Consider the following 10,683-nt stretch of genomic DNA (forward strand, 5'->3'; position numbering starts at 1 on the left):
TGGTGTTTAAAAATTTTGAGACTGCTTTTATTCAAGTTGAAATAAAACAAATAAGACTTTCTCTAGAAGAAAAAAATATCAGACATACTGTGAAAATGTCCTTGCTCTGTTAAACATCATTTGGGAAATATTTTAAAAAGAAAAAAAAATTCAAAGGGGGGCTAATGATTCTGACTTCATATATATATGATAGATAGATATATATGTTATCTATCTATCTATCTATCTATCTATCTATCTATCTATCTATCTATCTATCTATCTATCTATCTATCTATCTATCTATCTACCTACCTACCTACCTACCTATCTATCTATCTATCTATCTATCTATCTATCTATCTATCTATCTATCTATCTATCTATCTATCTATCTATCTATCTATCTATCCATATATATATATATATATATATATATATATATATAGATAGATAGATAGATAGATAGGTAGGTAGGTAGGTAGGTAGGTAGGTAGGTAGGTAGGTAGGTAGGTAGATAGATAGATAGATAGATAGATAGATAGATAGATAGATAGATAGATAGATAGATAACATATTTTAATTTCAGTTGTTTAACATTGATGTTCAATAAATAATCATAGATAGTAGATAGTGTGTTTCCTTCAATTATTTTAAAATTAAGTAATGCACCTTTCGTTCAAAAATCACTTGTAATATAAGCATATTTACTGTACAAAACTTGTTAAATAAATAATAAATAAAATAAGCGTTCTTTGATCATAATCATGTTAAAATATTCAATTAATCGAGATATTGATTTTAGTGGAAATTAGTGTCCTGTGCTTTTTTTGTTTCACATATGGCAATACTCTTTTCAGCAGATCATCAAACCATGCGATACACATTCTAAAGTATGAAAAATATATTTTGTCATCGGTGCTCTGTGTTTTCTGCGTTCTGCTTTTGTTAATTAGAAGCACATAGCATCTACATCACGTGATCTTTTTCTGTGCTATTGAATAGATAAATGCTCCTGACAGATTTTTATAAAAGTGTTCTTTTCTCACATAATCCGCTTGTTAAGTGTGACGTCACACGAAGCGGCTTCTGGGTCCAAGACTGAATGGGGAGACTCATGAAATGGTAATAATCAACGATTACAAAGCGATTTAATACTTTCGAAAATCACGATCGCAATATATATGTCCATGCCTAATATCCGATGGCCAGAAAGTGATTCATTTTTTTTAGAAATTGTTAAATTTTTTGGTATTTGTTATGCAGCAAGCCCAGAGATTGTTGTGTACACTATGACTTTATATAAAATTAACTTTAATGTGTGATAGGAATAAAACGTGATCATAAAGGAATGATTTCTCCACTCAAATGAATGGCGGCTTGGACCCGAAAACAGTATTACATACGTCACCACTTAACAAGCGGATTGTTTTGTTTAGGGGTACACGCCAGCACCATGACGCGTTTACAAGCCCACCTCCTGCAGGGTGGGCTGTTAGAATGCTTGTAAACATTTTATTTATTTATTTATAAATACTTTACACCTAAATGAAGAATCGAAAATAAATTTACTTTGAAGTATATCTGGGCCTTAAGTCTACTGTACTAAATTAAACTGCAAATATTAATGTTTTATTGTTCTGTTTTTTTCCTTCAGATTAATAGTCTTGCATCAAAAGGTGAATACAAACCCTCAGGTCAGGCTGGCCAAGCATCCACACAGTCTCTATTTACTGCAAGCTATACCTACTAAACTCAACAACAAACAGCAACGTGTGCTGGACAATACAAAAAATGAGTGAAGATGCCAAAGTTATTCAAGATGACTTTATGACACACTATAAATTGTACAAATATGTTCATGTACCTCTGCCAAATCTGACTCAACTAGACACTGTTTAACCTGGATTAGATTTAGTTTTCATGCATGTGCACCTACTGATGCTTTTCATTTTGAAATAAAAAATGGTTTTATTTGAGTTGATCTCTTGTGTGAATGTTTGAGAGAGAACTGAGTTTTGGCAAAAATCTAAATTAAATTGTAGTGCTTTACTGTTCTAAAGACGAATGTGTTTGCCATGGTATACAACTGAAAGTGATGTTACGTTACTTAAGTGGATAAGGTGGATTGAAGAGCAGCAAAATCTCATGCAGGTTTTTCATTCTTGCTTCATCTGCTGCTGTCTTTCCCCATATATTCTTGTGCTGACAGGGAAAAAGGAAATCATATGTTAGTGGTTGATAGTTATGATATTTGTTCCGTCATTCAGAACAAAGAAAACCAGATTATGTTTTTATTATGAATTACTACACTGCTCTCCGGAATACTTGATTCGGATTTTCAATCATTCCAAGGTATGTTATTTTTAGATAACAACCAGTTCACCTAATAACACAGGCTCATATGGATACTTAAAATAAACATGACCGTATGTCAACAACATCTCGATGTGACATCTCGCATGGTTCAATTGGATCTTGTTAACTGCAAGTTACACCTCTAACTTGCCACAAATTACCCCCCTTCTTGTCTTGCAGTCCGCAGACAGATACACTTGGCAGGGTGGGCTGTTAGAGTGCTTGTAACATATTTATTTGATGATATATTTCTTGCTTCTAAATAAAGAATGAAAAAGAAATAGATTTTGAAGTATATCTGAAGTATAACAACCAGTCAACCTAATAACACTGGCTTATATGGATACTTCAAATCAACATGACCGTTAGTGAAAAGAAATGAACAAATTATAGTAATATGTATACAGTGTTCAGTATAAATGAGTAGACCCCTCACAGATCTCTCTTTTAAATTAATATTTTATACAGGACACTTTACAGTTATATATTTGTGCATGTACATTTGAGTAGCAGTAGCAAACACAAAACTATTAAAACTAAAAAAACTAAGATCCGTCCAAAAATTCATATGTTGGATAACAAATACTTGTTTGTATAACTCGTTTGATTCTAGATGTATTATCTGTCTATTCTTAAAGATGTTCACTGACCAAATTCTTACTTTAATGCATAGGTCTCAAACTCAATTCCTGGAGGGTCGCAGCTCTGCGGTTTTGCTCCCAATTCTAATTAAATACAGCTGATCCGACTAATCAAGCTGTTCCTCACTACTAGACACTACTAGATCAGCTGTGTTTAATTAGGGTTGGAGCTAAACTGCGCAGAGCTGCTGCCCTCCAGTTATTGAGTTTAAGACCTAAGCATAAACTGTTTAATACATTTTTAATACACCAAATTTTTTTGGCTATATTCATTGAGAAACTGATAAAATATTCATTATCAATAGGGCGTGTTTATTTATGCAGAGCACTACATGCTTATCAGTCAAACCACTGTTCTTGGCTGTTTGGCGCCATCTTGTGACTGAACAGTAATATTCGTATATATTAAAAGTAAATATTAAAGATTGCTTTTTAGTGACATTTTAAGCACTATTTGTAGCTGGATTAGGTTGCCAGATGGTCATCATAATCACAAAGGAATCTGTGAAAGTTTTAAATTAAAAACTTCAGTCTATCATTTGTTAGGTAAATTACAAACAGACCAGCACATTTAATATTCCAGTCAGAATTCGGCCCTTTGAATAATAATGATAATAAAAATAATAAAGTAGAGATTCAAGATTTTTCTAGCCTCTAATGTAAAAAAGTATGTTTGAAAATGTATGGATAACAATAATAGGCAAATTAGTATTCAAAATATTTTAATATGGGCCACTTTTGATGGTCATTTATTTCAAGAACAAGATCCAAAATTTAGAATAAAAGTTACTTGTAAAATGTTTGCTATATTTAACAACAATACAGCATTAAACAAAACTGATCATAGCTAAATTCACACCGAAGCAACAGCCAACAGAGGATTTGGCTTGGTTTTAAAGCCGTTTTCAATTGGTTATTTTCACAATTTATGATGTCATAGCAGTCAAAATAGGACAAATTAGCTTATGTATGGGACAATTTTTGGTCCTTTGTCAGTGAAGGGTCAAACCACCCAAGGATGGTGCAGATGTTTTGCTTTCTGCAGTTAGTAAATTAAGGCAGCTCAGATGTTTTGTTTCATGAGCAGCCAATAAGCCTTATCAACAGCACAAGAAGCACACTCAGGTTTCAAAACAATCGGCTAGATGTACATTATCTCTTACATGATGTAAAAAAACATGTTTTTTTTATTGTTATACCTCAGGAGAAGCTCCATATTCAAGAAGTTTGGAAACCATGTGCTTGTCCCTCTTTTCCACAGCTGCATGTAAAGCAGTTTGTCCATTGTAATCATCCTGGTTCATGTCTGCACCGGCTAAATACCACGCATGCAAAAGCTTACAGTCCTTAAGCCAAACTGCCCTGAATTAAAAAGCATAGTTGAATGCAAAGAACCACAACAGACTGACAAGTTCATCTGTAGTTTAGAAAGACTCACTTTATAAGTTCAATGCCAACTTGCACAGGCTTTAGAATTACTGTTGCTCCTTCCTTGTTCAAGATCTTGATCACATCAATGTGTCTGGCAATTGGGTAGACGATCGGTGCATAAATGTCACATTCATTTGATTTGTGTTGCAAAAACGTCTTAAAGGTCCTGTCAAATGCTTTGAAATGTGCAGTTTTTATTTATAGTAGTCCCTGCGCTTTTTAAAAAATAGCCAATAGTGTTTTATTTTTATCACAGCTCTTCCAATGAGAGTAGTTGGTCAAGTGCATCAGATGAAAAAAAGCCATAGATATTTGCATTAGATGTCGCCTACGCTGTTGTTGTTTATCAGAAGAACTGCATCAATAGAGCCACCATTTTAGTACAGGGTAGCGCTTTTTTTCAAATGAATGTGGGACCAAGGTACAGTAAAAAAGTGACCATACAGAGCCATAGATATGTAAACATATATAAATATATCTATGATCGGAAGTTTTCCCAGTGGTTAGTGTACAAATATATATATATATATATATATATATATATATATATATATATATATATATATATATATATATATATATATATTTTTTTTTTTTTTTTTTTTTTTTTTTTTTAAATTAGGAAAATTATAATTTTACATCACTTTCTACATCAATGGATAAGCGACCGGACAGGCATTGCCGACAAAAAGCTTGTGTTTGTGTGCATGGAAATGTATTGTCCTCCCTACCTGTTATATTTGATCTAATCCGTGTCCTGAAACGCACCCCCTCTCCTGCTTTTACTTCTAATTCTAACAGAGGGAGCGATTTGTTTGTGAATGAATCTCCAATATGAACGTTTCGTTTGAACCATCGATATTCCTGCATCTCAATATGCATAATATATCCACATTTCTGTTCTAAATGATATATAACATTTAAAATATTTAATAATTTAGGGTGTTATCAGGCATAAGTTACTTCAAAAACTAGCCGTGACTTAGCCAACAATAATGCAAGTTTCTGGCAGCGCAGAGTCTTGTTTTCTTATTTCATTAACATTGTTTGCTGATTTAATTCAACAAAACTAGCATAAGTCTAGAATTGAGTGCAAATTAGTGTTACTTTGCATCATGGTCAGTGTGGTAAGTCTATAAGACTGTATTATCATCAATAACATTATTTTTTTAGGTTTGTAACATACAAAAACTATAGGTGGGCATAGATAATTTCTTTTAATCTAGAATAATCTTGAAATTAATCTAGATTAATCTAGATTAAAATGGCTCATTTGAAATCTGCCGAATGCATTCAGAATAAGTGTGCAACCCAAATAATAAGTCTTTGATAACGGGTATCTCAACTCAGGTGGCCCATTAGACCAGGGACTCATCTCCTGTTTCCAAATTGCATCACAAACTGCTTGAGAAACTGTTCTACTATGATAATTGGTGATGAAAATAAATGATGTTCAATAAGATATACTTGTGCTTACTGTTTATGAATTTTGAACTGTATGCCTACATAAGCTCCAAACAGAGATTTTTGATCACCTTAATCCAACTAAAGTCATAACTGAACTAAACAGAAATGGAATTAAGACGTGGAGCATGCATATATTAGTGGCATTATTGAAGTAAACACCGCAATCAGTAAAGGACTTTACATCATATTTTCCGACAAGATCCACATGCGTCTGTCAGTAAAAGACCGCACTTTTCTTTCCATTTGTCGCACGTTAATAAATTCCATAACACTATCACCAGTCCTCACTCCTTATTTGCGTCTAATACCCCAGTTTGTCACGGCAGCATGTATGAAATGTTCATGAGTTAAAGTGAAACTGCTGAACTGCAGTTAAAGTCAGGCATCCTGCTGATTTGATTCAGAAGGGCACTTTTTTGTCAGACGGCTCACCGGTCAGGTGTACATCCGCGCTAAAATATTAAATTAAAAGTCATCATAGCTTGCGTAGAATAGACCCAGCTCCCAACCCAACTTTGAGAATAGATTAACGCCGATATTTTTTTGAATCACGCGATAGGAGTCTCGCATTAACGTAGCACGTTAACGCCGATAACAGCCCACCACTACCAAAAACGTAAAAAAAAGAAATCTTACCTATGAAATGTGATGCCTTTATGCTTTGTTTGCTCATTACTACACCTATATGCAGCGCAAAAGTGGGGTGATGCGGACGCTGCTCTCACTATTCTGCCACCCTAGGTCACCTCTATGGATATGCGAGTCCTGGTCTTGACAATTGCGATTGAATGACTTTTGTCCTGGAAGCCCTGTACAAATGTGGCGGCAGTATTGATGAATGCTCAAGGCCGATATATAATATCTAGTGTACATATCTATGATGCAAAGCAAATGAGAGGCATCTTGAAGGGGGTGGGGCATGTAAGATACTAGAGAGCATTTGATTGGTCAGATGAATTGATGTAAAACTGCAAGCTTTAAAATTTGTCTTGTGAATTTTGTCAATGTTTTGAAGCACATTCGCTTAAAGATATCCTTATGACAATCGAACTTAAATTAACATTAAAAACAAAAAAACATAATAAAAAGTATTTTAATTTCACAGGACCTTTAAATCGTTTACGCAAAAATCCGTCTAGACTAGAGATGCCTAAAGTAGGCTTGGGCCGAAGTTGGCCCATTGTAACCTTTAATTTTGCCCACCATCCCAATTTGAGGAGAATGATGAAGGGTTGGGGCAAATGCCTTTAAAAGAGATCGTCATTTTATATGACATTCTATACTTAATAAAAAAAGGTTTGGGCACCCCTGGTCTAGACTATACAGGTTTTATAGACAACACAAGTATGGAAATGTCTTAAGCCACCAAAAATATTGATAAAAAGGTGATAATTACATTCAATTTTAAACATATAGACCCTTTAAATAACCTGTTCCTCAAAAAAACACTTACTTGTTTTTTATGGCAAGATGCAGAGGTGTAAAACCAGAGCAGTTTACCATATGGCATGACGCTCCAATAGACAATAAATGCTTTACTATGTAAGTTATGCCCTTTTCACAAGCTCTGTGCATGACAGTGTTGCCATCATAATCTTCAGCATCCACGTCCATCTGAAGAAATCATTTGAGAATTAACAATTGCATAACCTGCGATATGAACGAGCAGAACAGCCCAATGCTCTTCATTTTCTACATGTTGCAAGCGTTATTAATCTTACCATGTCTAGGATCTCCTGTAAACACACCAGGTCGTTGTTTTCTACACATTGGCAGGCAAAAGAGGGCAGCAGCAGTGACAGAATTGTTGTGACATCCTGAGTAAAAGCATCTTATGTTACATTACTTCAAGTCAATCTAACATTTTTCAAGTTTACTGTAATAATTTATGAGAAGGGAACGTCCATAAGAAATTAGATTCATTTCAAATAGACATTGGATGATAACTGTTTTCAAGGTACAGAAAAGTTTGAAAAAGGTTTTAAAACCGCATTTTCTGCTATACCTTTCCTATGGTATGTGTCAGATTTTTTTATTTACAATTTTTTTATTCATTTTTTAGGAAAACAGTATCTCAGCAGAAAAGAGATGCAAAGATTATAAAATTGTATAGAATTCTAAAGAAACATTTTTCGTTGTAAATTGTAGAGAAATCTGTGTTTTTGAAACTAATAAAGACAGCAGAAGTCAATGATTCATTTTACTAATTCAACCTGACATGTTTACTCCTCCAAAATCATTTGTTTCTCAAATTAAAATGTATTGTGTCCAAAATGGAAAAAAGGTTTAGTTTTTTCAGGGTGTCCACGGGGTCTTAAAAAGTTCTAAAATGTCATAAATTTAAAAAAACTAAATTTAAAAAGTACTTAATACTTAAAAAGTATTAAATTCACTGAAATATGCTGTTGTGGGTCTTAAAAACTGTTAACCAGGTCATATTATTCCCTAATTATCCATGTAAAGCTATTGCCAATCGGTACAACCAACAAATCCAAAAACATTTCACACATTTAATTTATTAACTATTTAGCACTATGGTTGAATTGTCTTCCTTACATTCTTACAATAACATTTGTTTAAAAGTTCTATATGTTTTATGCATAAATTTATGTTGTGCATACATTTTGTTCATTATAGCAATTAAAACAATAAAGAAAGGTTATGCTAATAATATATATATATATATATATATATATATATATATATATATATATATATATATATATATATATATATATATATATATATATATTATTTACAATATGCGGCTAAGAAATAACAGAATTTAAATTTTAAAGAGGCCTGTAAAAAAATTAAATCCATTGGTTATTACAGAAAATTATTAGCGTTTTGCCCTTTGAAAGTCTGAAATTTCATTCATAAAGGTCTTAAAAGTCTTAAATTTGACATGATGAAAACCCTGTTTTTACCCAGACATTTAAAAAGAATAACGTCAAACCATGAAATCGTGATATTTTTATCCAAGGTAATCATACCTTCAGAATCTTATACCGGCTCATGCCTAATTTCAAGTATTAGGGTTACACAATTAATAAGTCTTATCTGTCATGCTTTATTTGTATGTTGTTATTTTGTTTATTTATTATTAAATAAAAAATATTTAGTTTTAGGGAAAATGTAAGTAAATAGTGATTAAAAAATAAAAGATGTGTCTATGTCAATGACAATAAAATATTTTGGATTGCAAAAAAAAAAAAAAAAATAACTATTGTCCTATTATGCAGTTACCACAACTTTCATTGTACACTCATTCATTTTGTTCTCTGTTCTGCTGTAATTTATTGCACATCTAGAATCTTTGCTTTCAAGTTGAAATGTTTTGCTTGTGCTTTGAAAGGTTTACAACCCATGTTTGTATCTCCCTGGAAAAGTATCAAATGCATGGTAGCATTTGCATCACAAGAATATTACATTCTCTTCCCAGGCTAAAACCTGTATTTAGTTGTATGTGATAAATACTTTTTAAACTTTACAATAAATATTTTACAGAAATATTTCCAATGGTAGGAAATAGAAAAGCCTTATTCGGACTGTCAGTCCAAATCTGATCCATATACAATCTAATGACAAAATGTATTTGTAAAAATAACAAAAAACAAAAAGTAGAAAACATTTTAAATGTCCATCAGTTTTCCAGATAATAATGGAACAACATTAAAAAACAACAACATATGTATGTTACATAACACATGTTTTTGTTGTAAATATTAGTAACATAACAAATGTTTGCTGAAAAAATGTTTGTTCATTTTTGGAATTAATAAAGGACTGCCAATAGTAGCCAATTGATTAACATTTTATAATAATGTTAGATAAGGAGAATATTGCCGCATCTTAATTATTATCATTATTTGTAACATTAAGTTACATTGTGAACATTTACAATTTAAAAAGTAATTATCGCGTAAAATTGAATACAGCTAGAAGCCTGGAAGGAGAATTTTATATTCTTGTGATGCAAATGATACTTTGCAGTTTCCAGGGAGATGCAAACAAATCCAAAACTTTTCAACACACAAGAAAAGCATTTTAACTCCCAAAATTGCGTTAAGAATTTAATAGCAGTAACAGGTATTGAATTTCTGAAGCAATGTTTAAAGTGGCGGTTGCTGACTTTGTCCGTTTACTGGAAATTGACTTTTCTCTCAAAGAATCACGGGGCATAGGGAATAGGTGTAACGTTATAAAAATAGCAAACTAATGGCAACAAATGTGTAAACTCACTTCAAGAGTCCTGTTATTCAGCCAGTCGAGTTTGAGCATTTTGCCCACGATGTAGAGGAACCGTCGGTCGCGTGATTGAGCGACAAATTCCGTTAACGGTAGAAAAAACGGATCGTGTAGATCCCCCTCTTTTAATTCGAAATTATATGGAAAAAAAATTTTAAATATACATTAATAACCACACAACGTATTTTCAAAAGCTTCAAAAATAATGTATGATGTATAAAGCTTTACTTACCCTTCATGCTTTTAACAAGACTATTAATCTCAGGAAGTGAAATGACGCCTTTTCTGCGCATGCGCCATCTAGAATTATCATATGACCGCGAATATCTTGCTAATGCTATCTTTTACAGTCTATGTATGAAATCTTGCTGTATTTCACTGAAATGTATGGCACGAAGCACTCATAAAACGGCTATTCTAGCTAAAAACAAAAACAAATAAAGCAAAAAATAAATAAAAAATAAGCAGGTTATTTTTTTAAGTTTGAGAAGTTAGGGAAACCCATTATTTATATCCATTTTTATATTTTAGTTATTTATAGTTTAAACCAATTAGT

General features: G+C 32.5%; 2 protein-coding genes across 5 annotated transcripts in view; one reads left to right on the forward strand and one right to left on the reverse strand.

Annotated features, from left to right (window-relative positions):
• The window catches only part of aldob (aldolase b, fructose-bisphosphate), a 509,131-nt gene that overhangs the window by 6,916 nt on the left and 491,532 nt on the right, over positions 1–10,683 (forward strand). The window contains 1 exon segment of one of the 2 annotated variants that reach the window (NM_194367.3): positions 1,637–1,958. The exons of the other annotated variant lie outside the window; for it this stretch is intronic. Within the exon segment in view, the coding sequence (NP_919348.3) occupies positions 1,637–1,732 (96 nt within the window). The 3' untranslated portion in view covers positions 1,733–1,958. 2 annotated transcript variants of the gene reach the window in all.
• On the reverse strand, positions 1,792–10,405 carry si:dkey-74k8.4. Of its 3 annotated transcripts, none has more exons than XR_012389705.1 (7): positions 10,360–10,405; positions 10,122–10,249; positions 7,598–7,693; positions 7,330–7,490; positions 6,513–6,685; positions 4,178–4,340; positions 1,792–2,184 (listed from the first exon to the last, which is right to left on the reverse strand). XR_012389705.1 is itself a non-coding variant. In XM_001923717.7 (7 exons), the coding sequence occupies exons 1-7, from the start codon at positions 10,364–10,366 to the stop codon at positions 2,086–2,088; spliced, it is 738 nt and encodes a 245-aa protein (XP_001923752.6). In that variant the 5' UTR covers positions 10,367–10,405; the 3' UTR covers positions 1,792–2,085. The 3 variants fall into 3 exon arrangements, 2 of the variants coding, with proteins under 2 accessions (XP_001923752.6, XP_068069428.2); XM_001923717.7 differs by lacking the exon at positions 6,513–6,685 and adding an exon at positions 4,417–4,500; XM_068213327.2 differs by lacking the exon at positions 6,513–6,685.

Source organism: Danio rerio, chromosome 14 (genome assembly GCF_049306965.1).
Source record: "Danio rerio strain Tuebingen ecotype United States chromosome 14, GRCz12tu, whole genome shotgun sequence".
Lineage (NCBI taxonomy): Eukaryota > Metazoa > Chordata > Actinopteri > Cypriniformes > Danionidae > Danio > Danio rerio.

Bases quoted from the DNA above. Each gene is read 5' to 3' on its own strand.
- si:dkey-74k8.4 (XM_001923717.7), bottom strand. The intron at 4,501-7,329 runs GTAAGTGTTTTT...CCCAATTGCCAG, and splicing joins CATCTTGCCATAAAAAACAA to ACACATTGATGTGATCAAGA. The intron at 2,185-4,177 runs GTATAACAATAA...TTTCCCTGTCAG, and splicing joins AATATGGAGCTTCTCCTGAG to CACAAGAATATATGGGGAAA.